This window comes from Arachis hypogaea, chromosome 18 (assembly GCF_003086295.3).
Source record: "Arachis hypogaea cultivar Tifrunner chromosome 18, arahy.Tifrunner.gnm2.J5K5, whole genome shotgun sequence".
In the NCBI taxonomy this organism is placed as follows: Eukaryota; Viridiplantae; Streptophyta; class Magnoliopsida; order Fabales; family Fabaceae; genus Arachis; species Arachis hypogaea.
The window spans coordinates 10398061-10414000 of NC_092053.1; the positions used below are offsets into that span (position 1 = coordinate 10398061).

At 36.7% G+C, this 15940-nt stretch overlaps 2 protein-coding genes across 2 annotated transcripts; one reads left to right on the forward strand and one right to left on the reverse strand.

Moving 5' to 3' along the window:
- Positions 1-2629: 2629 nt before the first annotated feature.
- On the reverse strand, positions 2630-3906 carry LOC112769006 (uncharacterized). The gene is made up of 2 exons (XM_025813391.3): positions 3414-3906; positions 2630-3311 (listed from the first exon to the last, which is right to left on the reverse strand). The coding sequence occupies exons 1-2, from the start codon at positions 3727-3729 to the stop codon at positions 2863-2865; spliced, it is 765 nt and encodes a 254-aa protein (XP_025669176.1). The 5' UTR covers positions 3730-3906; the 3' UTR covers positions 2630-2862.
- An 8111-nt stretch (positions 3907-12017) lies between these two features.
- On the forward strand, positions 12018-13292 carry LOC112773147 (uncharacterized). The gene is made up of 2 exons (XM_025818206.3): positions 12018-12498; positions 12601-13292. Exons 1-2 carry the CDS (start codon positions 12183-12185, stop codon positions 13047-13049), a joined length of 765 nt encoding a protein of 254 aa, XP_025673991.1. The 5' UTR covers positions 12018-12182; the 3' UTR covers positions 13050-13292.
- Positions 13293-15940: the final 2648 nt, after the last annotated feature.

Sequence of the window (15940 nt, forward strand, 5' to 3'; positions counted from 1 at the left end):
CAGAAAAACAAATCAGTGCACCACAATAGGTGATTTGTGTTTTAACCATGCATATCGTGGAGGAGAGTCTTACCCGAGGCATGTCTTCAGCGCCATGGTGACCGTGGTGAGTGTGGTAGGTGAAAGGAGTCCCCGGCTCAGTTTGTTTCAAGTCAGATCCAGCTGAGGATGTGGAATCCAGATTCTCAAAGGTAAGCTTCCTCTGCAGAGTAAAGCAACAACGACAAAGCAATACATGAGGAGACTTAAAAAATTGTAGACGTATATTATGTACCCCATTGGTTAAAAAATATCATGTTACCTTCATTGACATGGCCTTCGTTTTTCCTGTTGCTGCTTCACTGGGTGCTTCCTGACGCTTAACGGTACAGCGTCGAGGCTTCCTTTTGGTTGAGGAAGCCAACTTCTCGTTCGAGCGCGTCCTTTGAGTATGCAACTTTCGGCCCCTGGAGGATTGCTTTTCCGGTGGATCTTTTAGTTTTTTATTGACTTTACCTGGATTTCTTTTACCAGTCCTCAAAGAGGCAGCGAGTGGTGCTTTGGAGTTTTCCTCCCCAACTTGGTCATACCCCCTCGTATTAACAAGGGATATCAATGACTGAATGGCCTTACCATGATCTGCCAGTAGGTCGGTCATGGTCCATAACTGGTCGTTGTGAGTCTTCAGAATAGTCTTCGTCACCTCCCTGTCCTCCAAAACATGCTGCGTTCAAACAGTAGTTATATATGAGGCGTCAAAAACCCAATGTTAAAGTCTAAATGAGGAAAAAGAAAACCTCAGGAAATATGTAATATTTACCTCCTGAACCGTGTTCAAAACCGTCAACATCTTCTCCTCTAGTGATCTCCCCCCATCGTCCGCCCCTTTAGCCACCACGCTGATAAGTATGAAAAAAAAATTAATGGCAATCCTGTAACAGGGGCACGAGGCCCTAACTTGAAACACTTATGTTAAATCTGAAAGTCTTTACTTATACCTTGCTAGAGAGACGTCGACGTCCGTGGCGTCCCCCTCTTTGTTGAGCAGAGTACTCTTATCCTTCATGGAGTTGATTTGCTGCTCATCCAAAGTCAGGAACTTCATTTCCTGTGACTTTGTTACAAGGACTTTACAAACGAAAACGAGGCACGGAATTTGCGTTTATATTTTGGTTAGTAACACCATGTTGGGTCATAGTGGAACCCATTGGGTATAGGGAGGCCCAATATGTAGAGAACCAACATCAATGCCCGGTTACGTCCCAACCTGCTTCTTTTATGCTCGGAATCCAAACGTAACTTAAATCCCTCAGGAAAATAACACATACCAAATATCAAAGACTAGATGGGCTTTAAGAATGACGCCATTTTTTTTATTATCAAAAGTAACAGGAAATTAGCTTATCGAGACCACAAAAATTGTGACTAGACGTTTGGGGAGATAGAAACCTGCTACACCTTACCTCCATGTCTAATCGATGGTTTCGTTTGATTTGACCGGCATGGTCTAAGGAGTTAGGGTAATGATGATAATAGGATGCGTTAGGATGAACTAGGGTGAGTGTTAATTCTTTATCTGTTAGGGAAATAGTATTTATGAACATATAAAAATTTGCCTAACAAATTTTGAATTTCCAAAACTTGTTTAAGTGTTAGAAATATGAATAATGTTTTATTACGATAATAATAAAAAATATTCAACAGTTATAAATATCTGGATGGATTATAAAATACTGTATATCAAATACTTAAAGGATATAAAACCTATATTAATTAAACATAACATATTCATAGCATAACTCGGTATTATACCGTTTTAGTGAATAACTTCTTATTTATTTAAAAGTTGTTTACATGAATATAACAGAAACAGTATTAACTTTTTCAAATTTAAATTCAGACAAAATGTCCAAATACAAATTATGTAGGCAAAGAATCACTTAAACGCAAAAAGCAAATTTTATAAAGCGGTTACATTCAAAACGTAGTTGCCCATTTGGTGGTTCAAAACGTGCGACAAATAGTTATCGAAATATCTTTTCACCGACTATTTTCTACTATCTAGTTCTGTTGCAATGGAAAACTCAATTCCAATTCAAACCGAAATGACCAACATCGTCACAAACCTTCCGCGGAAGCTTTGTTTTGTTATTTTCAATGAGGGTTATCATTAGAATCCGCGATAACTCCGCCTAAAAGAAATACATCAACCAATTGAGTCGTTGGATGTGACCGTGAGCAGTGTAGGGTCTTTAGGATTGACCCACTTCTGATTTCTGAAAAGATGGCTATGTGACCCTCATCCCCTTCACCACGCCTCCTCCCAGAGATGCACGTTATTAACGAAATGGGGATTCCACCCGTCTTGCTGAAGCAGAATAAGGCCAGCAACGATGACTTGTTATTCATGTTACTTATCCTCGTCGAAACCTTATTAGTTATTAAGTTTAATTTTTTAATCTACATTAAATCCGTACACTGTAACGGTTGTCACTTAATAACTAGGAAAGCCTTGTGCCACTCAAATTTAAACTTTTAACATCAGACTTTGCTTCAACTGGGAACAAAATTAAACCCTAAAATGAGTCGGAGACACAATCTTAAGCAATGACAATAAAAACCATTAAATAAGAACCGAAAGGAAATAAACTAATGGAACAATGAACCTCGTCGACGTCATGTAAAGTAAGTTTAACGGAATAAATACAGCCTAAAGGAGAAAAACAACGTTCTCCGCAATAGAATCCATGTTGAAACTGAGGTACATATAATAACTTGGAATTTTGAGCTTCGTCATTCTCGTGAATACTAAAAGACAAAAGTAGTGAAAAGCACACAAAAGGGACATCACAAACCAGGCACAACGAAAGCCATCCTTCCTGCCTACATGAACATCTGGTTGTAGAGGCTCAACCTTTGCTTCAGCTCAGCGTTCTCTTTCTCCAGCATCATTACATGCTCTGTGGCTGATAACCTTGCTATGCGGTGTGCCTCCGCAAGGGCCTCCTTGTATCGAAGAACAACTTGAAAATTGAAGTAAAAAATTTTTACCTCCGCCTCCTCAAGGAGTCTCTCCAAAGTGATGAAGGCGGCATCCTGCCTTGCCAGTCCCTCGTCAAGCGACAACTGCCCCGAAACGAAAAAGTGTATCCCCTTCGCGGTGCTTTGCAAAGAAACCCCAAACCCATGATACTTCTTTCCTTCGCTGTGGAAGACATCACGCATGAAAAACACTGGCGGTCCAACTTCAAGTCGAGCACAAACCCGTAACAAAAGTTGCTCCATGTCTTCCATTATGACGAACGCCTTGGGGTCAAACTCCGGCACCATATCTAGGAACAGTTTTGCACAACACATAGCATCCAGGTCAAGACCGAGGGTTACCATACACAAAATAAATAAATAAAGAAACCATTAACACAAGCTACACGCACCTGGCTTCTGAGGCAGCAAGTCCATCCCGGCGGTCACAGATCCGCTGCTGTCGTCTCCGGTAACGCTGCCAGAGTCTCCGACGGACATAGCTCCAAAGCTTAGCGCCAAATCTTGAGGCTCCGGGACAGTATCTTCACCAACTGGGTGTTGTCTTGGCAAACTCAGCCACTCCTCCACCTCGCGCCTTACCATGAAGCCTTTTAACTGACTCCCCTTGAAGCCATAAACTTGTTGATTGCATTCTTCCCAAGAGGTGTAAATGCCAGGCTTTCGTCCTCTCCGAACGACGTAGTAACGAAACCGACCAGAATCCATCTACGCAGCACCTTAAATGGGTTTCTTTTCAGACAGAACCAAAGTGAAACGAAATGACTTATAAAGGAAGCTTACTGAAGTTCACAACATACTGAACCGTCAAACTACCACCGGTCCAACCATTCATTATCATACTACCTGCATTCATTTTCCTTCAATGTATTTAATTTGTTGGCACTTAAACTTCTTTGATTATAGTGGGTTACAACATTTAATAACTCATGCCGTCCAATCATTCGTGTCCACGTGTCTTAATCGATGTCACCTGTAAAATATTAGCAATAATGTCGGTGTCTTTTACTAAAAACTATTACGTGATAATACATAACTACAATAAAGATATGGCTTTTTATTATGTTACATGTATACAATTTAAAATAAAAATATCTTTTTCGTGAATCATGTCAAAAAAAAAAGTTTTTGATAACAAATTCATTTATTAATAACGATATTTTAAATTTTAATTATTAAAAATAGAAAAAAATTACATAAAATCAAAATATGAAGATAATTACTTAAATTATACTAGTTAAGTAGTTGATAATTAACTGAAAATTAAATTTTCTCATTCGTAATGAATAACTTTAATACTTACTTGCTTTCTAAATACCACTTGACGTAAAAAACCATATAATCTACACATCGATATACTCTGTTAGTAATTACTTCTACATTGGTATTTGTGACAGTAATTAAACAATTCATTTATGCCAAATGGAGTCTCTTTCGTTATTTCTTATTATTTCTTAACTACGTTGGTTCTACTAAAATGAACACAGTTACCATTTTTGTACAATAATATATGTAGATTCATGTTTTTAAAAATAAGTTAATGTTTAACAATATAAACGTTAAAAACATCATATATAAAAATAATACCCAACCTATAATTCAAGATGTTACTGAATTCTCAAATTATTTAATATACAAAAACAATGTTAGATTATTTTCTAAGTCTTAAAAATTAAATTTATTTATTCATGTTAATCAATTTAATTAATTATAACTTAATCTTAACACTAACAAAATTATTTAACGTTGATTTAGGTTAAATCTGTATATTAATTATTATTTAAATTTCGGAATATAAGTGTTGTGACCACGATCTTTGGGATTGGTCTATTATTTGATGAGAGTGTCAGTTCTTACAAGTGGATGTTAGAAAATCTGCTTGAGGTGATGTGCAAGAAGAAATCGTCTGTGGTTGTGTAAATGAAAGCAATTTGGGTCATGCCTTGGGCCTATGGTTGTTTTTTTCTTATGAACATTGATGATTGAAGTTCTTTGTGAACTTTTAATATTAAATTATGGATAATTTATGATGTGAAATTGTGAAATTTTGAATTTTATTAAGGTAGAAATCATTGAATTTATGTATTCAAAGTTATATAAAGATTTTTTAATTATTTTATTTAATATTTAATTAAACCGGTTGAAATCCGGTTAAACTCCAGGCGAACCAATAAACCATTGAACCAGTGATCTCACTGGTTTATTAACCGGTCCGGTTCTCACAACCGTAATGTAAACTATAAATTGCAAAATGTAACTTGCAAAACCTACTAACTCTAAAACATAACTCCTAAATCGTACACCGTCAAAGTTTAACCATGTTTGTCCAACTCTCTTCCATAAACCATTTCTCATCAAACCTAAACTCCAACCGTATCTCTACTTAGTTTACTAATTTATAGCTTTTGAAAAGTAAGTAACTTGAGTGCATGCGAAGGTAGAATAATTCGATCTTAGTAATCAAGATAATGTAGCTGCACAAATAACATCTTTGCGAAAAACGTATTGGCATGATGATTCCACTTGGTGAAGACACTGTACCGGAGGCTCAAGATTTGGCGTTAAGCTTCGGAGATCTGACCATCGGAGAGCATGGCAGAGTTACGGGAGACGGGAGCAGCGGATCTGTTCCCGCCGGATCGGACTTTCTGCCTCATGAGCCAGGTGCATATATGTTGTGTTTTTGGTTTGTTTATTTATTTATTTTGTGTAAGGTAACCATCGGTCTTGACGTCGACGTTATGTGTTTTGCAAATCTGGTCGTAGATATGGTTCCGAAGTTTGACCCGAAGGCGTTCGTCAAAATGGAAGACATGGAGGAACTGCTGTTACGGGTATGTGCTCGGCTTCAAGTTGGTCCTCCAGTCTTTTTCTTGCGTGATGCCTTCCGCAGCAAAGGAAAGAAGTATCACGGGTTTGGGGTTCACCTGCAAAGCACCGCGAAGGGGATCAACTTCTTCGTTTCTGGGAGGTTGTCCACTGACGAGCGACTGGCAAGGCAGGATGCCACCTTCATCACTTTAGAGAGGCTCCTGGAGGAGTCGGATGTGAATATATTTGACTTCAACTTCCAAGTAGTTCTGCGATACAAGGAGGAGGTTGCTGACGCACACCACGTGGCAAGGTTGTCAGTGATAGAACATGTAACGAAGCAAAGGTTGAGACTGTACAACCAGATGTTCATGTAAGCAGGTAGGCTGGCTTTTGTTGTGTCCAATTAGTAACCAGATGTTCGTGGCGAATATTATAAATGTTTGAACGCAGCATGTTGGGTTAAATTTGTCCTTCATCACATATTCACTTTTTGTCTATTATAACCTAATAACTTATATCTAACTGCAACAACTCCAAGCATACATGAATTTAGCGAATGGTAAACTAAATCCAATTCAACAATATGACCGCGTTCTGTCTCATCAGTTTCTAGCTCAGTCATATCCGTCACTTCCATGAGCTACAGTCCGGGACGACACTGATGGACGGAGCAGTTGCTGCCAGTGACGGTAGAGGCGTGCAACGGAGACTGGGCCATCAGTTCTGAACGGCACCAACGCAGGTTCCAGGTCAACTGGAGGCGTGGGGATCGTATGTTCGGCAGCCTAGGAGGATGGCTTTTTGGGGGTACGATGACCATTCGTTTAAGAAAGGGAAAGGAATGAAAATTAGGCTTAGGGATTACATGGTTTTATAACTGACTGTAACCTAATTGGTTTCAACTTTTAAAATAGAAAGATTTCAAATTTAATAAATTACCTATGAAATAAGTTTAATTTCAATTAAACCCCATTGTATACATTGTACAATAAGACTATTGCCTCCTGGTACTTTCCCATAAAAAATATCTATACACAAAAAACAAAAATAATTCATAAATAAAGTCGGTGTCCCTCATTGTCCTTCATAAAAGAGTGGACACAAAAGTATAAAAAATTGTCTCGGTTTCAATATGTTCAGTGTCCATGTCTTTGCTTCCAAACACTTTTTAAATACGTGTATTCCATCTCTCTGTGTGCTGTTTCCGAAAACAAACGCTATCTAGCAGAACAGGCTATACCTCACAAACCTCTTTTCATGTAGGAACATAACATAAATTATTAAATAAAGATATAACTACTTAATATCATTAATTCTTATAGTTACTAATAAATTCCTCATGAAAAACTTATTTACTTTTTTCAACAAAAAATTAAATTATTTAATTATTTATTGTTTCGATAATTAATGTAATTTATTTATTCAATATAAATATAATTAATTATTATAATTATCAATAAGTAAATTTAAATTTAATTTAATTAATTTTTTTTTCTTTATGAACATATTTTTTTATAATACTGAATATAAGCCATTAATATAAATTTTTTATTAATTAGAGATATACCTTTTTAAAATAATTATTTGTTATAATTATTAATAAGTTAAACATGAATAAATTTTTCACTTTCTTCAATAGATAATTAAATTAATTAATCCTGTCTATCGTTTAAAATAATAAAATAAATTATTAATTAAGTATACACATAATTAGTGTTTATAATTATTAATAAAATACTTGAAACTTAATTATTTCACATAAGAATTTTAATCCCATTATTTTTTCTTACTAAGGTCCATTGGTTCTGTTGGGGTAATGTAACCTCCATATATTTCCCCAAGCCAATTATAATATTCATGGGATTTTTGTCACTTCCCACAACCCACCAAAAATCCACCTTCCAAGGCCCAGCGGACCAATAACACAACTCCACCAGCTTATTATTTAATGGGCCAGCTCATTCAATAAAAATTATTATTAATTACACCAACTATATTAACGTTAACTACATTGATTATCATCAGTAAATCCTTGGCACAGCCTCTGCCAACTGCGGGACCCACCATCACCTTTCTTGGCATCATCAACAACCACTTCCAGAATGCCAGTCCTTCTCTCTAGACACGCGTTTCAACCAGAGACACCCCACATTTCATCAGCAGCTGCGGAAGAATATTCACTTCAGCACAGTAGAATTTTCCATATAGTTAACGTTAATATAGCTGGTGTAATTAATAATAATTTTTATTGAATGAGCTGGCCCATTAAATAATAAGCTGGTGGAGTTGTGTTATTGGTCCGCTGGGCCTTGGAGGGTGGATTTTTGGTGGGTTGTGGGAAGTGACAAAAACCCCATGGATATTATAATTGGCTTGGGGAAATATATGGAGGTTACATTACCCCAACAGAACCAATGGACCTTAGTAAGAAAAAATAATGGGATTGAAATTCTTATGTGAAATAATTAAGTTTCAAGTATTTTATTAATAATTATAAACACTAATTATGTGTATACTTAATTAATAATTTATTTTATTATTTTAAACGATAGACAGGATTAATTAATTTAATTATCTATTGAAGAAAGTGAAAAATTTATTCATGTTTAACTTATTAATAATTATAACAAATAATTATTTTAAAAAGGTATATCACTAATTAATAAAAAATTTATATTAATGGCTTATATTCAGTATTATAAAAAAAATATGTTCATAAAGAAAAAAAAATTAATTAAATTAAATTTAAAGTTACTTATTGATAATTATAATAATTAATTATATTTATATTGAATAAATAAATTACATTAATTATCGAAACAATAAATAATTAAATAATTTAATTTTTTGTTGAAAAAAGTAAATAAGTTTTTCATGAGGAATTTATTAGTAACTATAAGAATTAATGATATTAAGTAGTTATATCTTTATTTAATAATTTATGTTATGTTCCTGCATGAAAAGAGGTTTGTGAGGTATAGCCTGTTCTGCTAGGTAGCGTTTGTTTTCGGAAACAGCACACAGAGAGATGGAATGCACGTATTTAAAAAGTGTTTGGAAGCAAAGACATGGACACTGAACATATTGAAATCGAGACAATTTTTTATACTTTTGTGTCCACTCTTTTATGAAGGACAATGAGGGACACCGACTTTATTTATGAATTATTTTTGTTTTTTGTGTATAGATATTTTTTATGGGAAAGTACCAGGAGGCAATAGTCTTATTGTACAATGTATATAATGGGGTTTAATTGAAATTAAACTTATTTCATAGGTAATTTATTAAATTTGAAATCTTTCTATTTTAAAAGTTGAAACCAATTAGGTTACAGTCAGTTATAAAACCATGTAATCCCTAAGCCTAATTTTCATTCCTTTCCCTTTCTTAAACGAATGGTCATCGTACCCCCAAAAAGCCATCCTCCTAGGCTGCCGAACATACGATCCCCACGCCTCCAGTTGACCTGGAACCTGCGTTGGTGCCGTTCAGAACTGATGGCCCAGTCTCCGTTGCACGCCTCTACCGTCACTGGCAGCAACTGCTCCGTCCATCAGTGTCGTCCCGGACTGTAGCTCATGGAAGTGACGGATATGACTGAGCTAGAAACTGATGAGACAGAACGCGGTCATATTGTTGAATTGGATTTAGTTTACCATTCGCTAAATTCATGTATGCTTGGAGTTGTTGCAGTTAGATATAAGTTATTAGGTTATAATAGACAAAAAGTGAATATGTGATGAAGGACAAATTTAACCCAACATGCTGCGTTCAAACATTTATAATATTCGCCATGAACATCTGGTTACTAATTGGACACAACAAAAGCCAGCCTACCTGCTTACATGAACATCTGGTTGTACAGTCTCAACATTTGCTTCAGCTCAGCGTTCTCTTTCTCCAGCATCGTTACATGTTCTATCACTGACAACCTTGCCACGTGGTGTGCGTCAGCAACCTCCTCCTTGTATCGCAGAACTACTTGGAAGTTGAAGTCAAATATATTCACATCCGACTCCTCCAGGAGCCTCTCCAAAGTGATGAAGGTGGCATCCTGCCTTGCCAGTCGCTCGTCAGTGGACAACCTCCCAGAAACGAAGAAGTTGATCCCATTCGCGGTGCTTTGCAGGTGAACCCCAAACCCGTGATACTTCTTTCCTTCGCTGCGGAAGGCATCACGCAAGAAAAAGACTGGAGGACCAACTTGAAGCCGAGCACATACCCGTAACAGCAGTTCCTCCATGTCTTCCATTATGACGAACGCCTTTGGGTCAAACTTCGGAACCATATCTACGACCAGATTTGCAAAACACATAACGTCGACGTCAAGACCGATGGTTACCTTACACAAAATAAATAAATAAACAAACCAGAAACACAACATATACGCACCTGGCTCATGAGGCAGAAAGTCCGATCCGGCGGGAACAAATCCGCTGCTCCCGTCTCCCGTAACTCTGCCATGCTCTCCGATGGTCAGATCTCCGAAGCTTAACGCCAAATCTTGAGCCTCCGGTACAGTGTCTTCACCAAGTGGAATCATCATGCCAATACGTTTTTCGCAAATATGTTATTTGTGCAGCTACGTTATCTTGATTACTAAGATCGAATTATTCTACCTTCGCATGCACTCAAGTTATTTACTTTTCAAAAGCTATAAATTAGTAAACTAAGTAGAGATACGGTTGGAGTTTAGGTTTGATGAGAAATGGTTTATGGAAGAGAGTTGGACAAACATGGTTAAACTTTGACGGTGTACGATTTAGGAGTTATGTTTTAGAGTTAGTAGGTTTTGCAAGTTACATTTTGCAATTTATAGTTTACATTACGGTTGTGAGAACCGGATCGATCAATAAACCAGTGAGATCACTGGTTCAATGGTTTATTGGTTCGCCTGGAGTTTAACCGGATTTCAACCGGTTTAATTAAATATTAAATAAAATAATTAAAAAATCTGTATATAACTTTGAATACATAAATTCAATGATTTCTACCTTAATAAAATTCAAAATTTCACAATTTCACATCATAAATTATCCATAATTTAATATTAAAAGTTCACAAAGAACTTCAATCATCAATGTTCATAAGAAAAAAACAACCATAGGCCCAAGGCATGACCCAAATTGCTTTCATTTACACAACCACAGACGGTTTCTTCTTGCACATCACCTCAAGCAGATTTTCTAACATCCACTTGTAAGAACTGACACTCTCATCAAATAATAGACCAATCCCAAAGATCGTGGTCACAACACTTATATTCCGAAATTTAAATAATAATTAATATACAGATTTAACCTAAATCAACGTTAAATAATTTTGTTAGTGTTAAGATTAAGTTATAATTAATTAAATTGATTTACATGAATAAATAAATTTAATTTTTAAGACTTAGAAAATAATCTAACATTGTTTTTGTATATTAAATAATTTGAGAATTCAGTAACATCTTGAATTATAGGTTGGGTATTATTTTTATATATGATGTTTTTAACGTTTATATTGTTAAACATTAACTTATTTTTAAAAACATGAATCTACATATATTATTGTACAAAAATGGTAACTGTGTTCATTTTAGTAGAACCAACGTAGTTAAGAAATAATAAGAAATAACGAAAGAGACTCCATTTGGCATAAATGAATTGTTTAATTACTGTCACAAATACCAATGTAGAAGTAATTACTAACAGAGTATATCGATGTGTAGATTATATAGTTTTTTACGTCAAGTGGTATTTAGAAAGCAAGTAAGTATTAAAGTTATTCATTACGAATGAGAAAATTTAATTTTCAGTTAATTATCAACTACTTAACTAGTATAATTTAAGTAATTATCTTCATATTTTGATTTTATGTAATTTTTTTCTATTTTTAATAATTAAAATTTAAAATATCGTTATTAATAAATGAATTTGTTATCAAAAACTTTTTTTTTGACATGATTCACGAAAAAGATATTTTTATTTTAAATTGTATACAGGTAACATAATAAAAAGCCATATCTTTATTGTAGTTATGTATTATCACGTAATAGTTTTTAGTAAAAGACACCGACATTATTGCTAATATTTTACAGGTGACATCGATTAAGACACGTGGACACGAATGATTGGACGGCATGAGTTATTAAATGTTGTAACCCACTATAATCAAAGAAGTTTAAGTGCCAACAAATTAAATACATTGAAGGAAAATGAATGCAGGTAGTATGATAATGAATGGTTGGACCGGTGGTAGTTTGACGGTTCAGTATGCTGTGAACTTCAGTAAGCTTCCTTTATAAGTCATTTCGTTTCACTTTGGTTCTGTCTGAAAAGAAACCCATTTAAGGTGCTGCGTAGATGGATTCTGGTCGGTTCCGTTACTACGTCGTTCGGAGAGGACGAAAGCCAGGCATTTACACCTCTTGGGAAGAATGCAATCAACAAGTCTATGGCTTCAAGGGGAGTCAGTTAAAAGGCTTCATGGTAAGGCGCGAGGCGGAGGAGTGGCTGAGTTTGCCAAGACAACACCCAGTTGGTGAAGATACTGTCCCGGAGCCTCAAGATTTGGCGCTAAGCTTTGGAGCTATGTCCGTCGGAGACTCTGGCAGCGTTACCGGAGACGACAGCAGCGGATCTGTGACTGCCGGGACGGACTTGCTGCCTCAGAAGCCAGGTGCGTGTAGCTTGTGTTAATGGTTTCTTTATTTATTTATTTTGTGTATGGTAACCCTCGGTCTTGACCTGGATGCTATGTGTTGTGCAAAACTGTTCCTAGATATGGTGCCGGAGTTTGACCCCAAGGCGTTCGTCATAATGGAAGACATGGAGCAACTTTTGTTACGGGTTTGTGCTCGACTTGAAATTGGACCGCCAGTGTTTTTCATGCGTGATGTCTTCCGCAGCAAAGGAAAGAAGTATCATGGGTTTGGGGTTTCTTTGCAAAGCACCGCGAAGGGGATACACTTTTTCGTTTCGGGGTGGTTGTCGCTTGACGAGGGACTAGCAAGGCAGGATGCCGCCTTCATCACGTTGGAGAGACTCCTTGAGGAGGCGGAGGTGAAAATTTTTTACTTCAATTTTCAAGTTGTTCTTCGATACAAGGAGGCCCTTGTGGAGGCACACCGCATAGCAAGGTTGTCAGCCACAGAGCATGTAATGATGCTGGAGAAAGAAAACGCTGAGCTGAAGCAAAGGTTGAGCCTCTACAACCAGATGTTCATGTAGGCAGGAAGGATGGCTTTCGTTGTGTCTGGTTTGTGATGTCCCTTTTGTGTGCTTTTCACTACTTTTGTCTTTTAGTATTCACGAGAATGACGAAGCTCAAAATTCCAAGTTATTATATGTACCTCAGTTTCAACATGGATTCTGTTGCGGAGAACGTTGTTTTTCTCCTTTAGGCTGTATTTATTCCGTTAAACTTACTTTACATGACTTCGGCGAAGTTCATTGTTCCATTAGTTTATTTCCTTTCGGTTCTTATTTAACCATTTTTATTGTCATTGCTTAAGATTGTGTCTCCGACTCATTTTAGGGTTTAATTTTGTTCCCGGTTGAAGCAAAGTCTGATGTTAAAAGTTTAAATTTGAGTGGCACAAGGCTTTCCTAGTTATTAAGTGACAATCGTTACAGTGTACGGAGTTAATGTAGATTAAAAAATTAAACTTAATAACTAATAGGGTTTCGACGAGGATAAGTAACATGAATAACAAGTCATCATTGCTGGCCTTATTCTGCTTCAGGAAGACGGGTGGCATCACCTCAGATTGAAAGGTTATCTTTGGGGTTTAAGCGATAAGTTATGAAGACGTGATGGAATCCCCATTTCGTTAATAACGTGCATCTCTGGGAGGAGGCGTGGTGAAGGGGATGAGGGTCACATAGCCATCTTTTCAGAAATCAGAAGTGGGTCAATCCTAAAGACCCTACACTGCTCACGGTCACATCCAACGACTCAATTGGTTGATGTATTTCTTTTAGGCGGAGTTATCGCGGATTCTAATGATAACCCTCATTGAAAATAACAAAACGAAGCTTCCGCGGAAGGTTTGTGACGATGTTGGTCATTTCGGTTTGAATTGGAATTGAGTTTTCCATTGCAACAGAACTAGATAGTAGAAAATAGTCGGTGAAAAGATATTTTGATAACTATTTGTCGCACGTTTTGAACCACCAAATGGGCAACTACGTTTTGAATGTAACCGCTTTATAAAATTTGCTTTTCGCGTTTAAGTGATTCTTTGCCTACATAATTTGTATTTGGACATTTTGTCTGAATTTAAATTTGAAAAAGTGAATACTGTTTCTGTTATATTCATGTAAACAACTTTTAAATAAATAAGAAGTTATTCACTAAAACGGTATAATACCGAGTTATGCTATGAATATGTTATGTTTAATTAATATAGGTTTTATATCCTTTAAGTATTTGATATACAGTATTTTATAATCCATCCAGATATTTATAACTGTTGAATATTTTTTATTATTATCGTAATAAAACATTATTCATATTTCTAACACTTAAACAAGTTTTGGAAATTCAAAATTTGTTAGGCAAATTTTTATATGTTCATAAATACTATTTCCCTAACAGATAAAGAATTAACACTCACCCTAGTTCATCCTAACGCATCCTATTATCATCATTACCCTAACTCCTTAGACCATGCCGGTCAAATCGAACGAAACCATCGATTAGACATGGAGGTAAGGTGTAGTAGGTTTCTATCTCCCCAAACGTCTAGTCACAATTTTTGTGGTCTCGATAAGCTAATTTCCTGTTACTTTTGATAATAAAAAAAAATGGCGTCATTCTTAAAGCCCATCTAGTCTTTGATATTTGATATGTGTTATTTTCCTAAGGGATTTAAGTTACGTTTGGATTCTGAGCATAAAAGAAGCAGGTTGGGATGTAACCGGGCATTGATGTTGGTTCTCTACATATTGGGCCTCCCTATACCCAATGGGTTCCACTATGACCCAACATGGTGTTACTAACCAAAATATAAACGCAAATTCCGTGCCTCGTTTTCGTTTGTAAAGTCCTTGTAACAAAGTCACAGGAAATGAAGTTCCTGACTTTGGATGAGCAGCAAATCAACTCCATGAAGGATAAGAGTACTCTACTCAACAAAGAGGGGGACGCCACGGACGTCGACGTCTCTCTAGCAAGGTATAAGTAAAGACTTTCAGATTTAACGTAAGTGTTTCAAGTTAGGGCCTCGTGCCCCTGTTACAGGATTGCCATTAATTTTTTTTTCCATACTTATCAGCGTGGTGGCTAAAGGGGCGGACGATGGGGGGAGATCACTAGAGGAGAAGATGTTGACAGTTTTGAACACGGTTCAGGAGGTAAATATTACATATTTCCTGAGGTTTTCTTTTTCCTCATTTAGACTTCAACATTGGGTTTTTGACGCCTCATATATAACTACTGTTTGAACACAGCATGTTTTGGAGGACAGGGAGGTGACGAAGACTATTCTGAAGACTCACAACGACCAGTTACGGACCATGACCGACCTACTGGCAGATCATGGTAAGGCCATTCAGTCATTGATATCCCTTGTTAATACGAGGGGGTATGACCAAGTTGGGGAGGAAAACTCCAAAGCACCACTCGCTGCCTCTTTGAGGACTGGTAAAAGAAATCCAGGTAAAGTCAATAAAAAACTAAAAGATCCACCGGAAAAGCAATCCTCCAGGGGCCGAAAGTTGCATACTCAAAGGACGCGTTCGAACGAGAAGTTGGCTTCCTCAACCGAAAGGAAGCTTCGACGCTGTACCGTTAAGCGTCAGGAAGCACCCAGTGAAGCAGCAACAGGAAAAACGAAGGCCATGTCAATGAAGGTAACATGATATTTTTTAACCAATGGGGTACATAATATACGTCTACAATTTTTTAAGTCTCCTCATGTATTGCTTTGTCGTTGTTGCTTTACTCTGCAGAGGAAGCTTACCTTTGAGAATCTGAATTCCACATCCTCAGCTGGATCTGACATGAAGCAAACTGAGCCGGGGACTCCTTTCACCTACCACACTCACCACGGTCACCATGGCGCTGAAGACATGCCTCGGGTAAGACTCTCCTCCACGATATGCATGGTTAAAACACA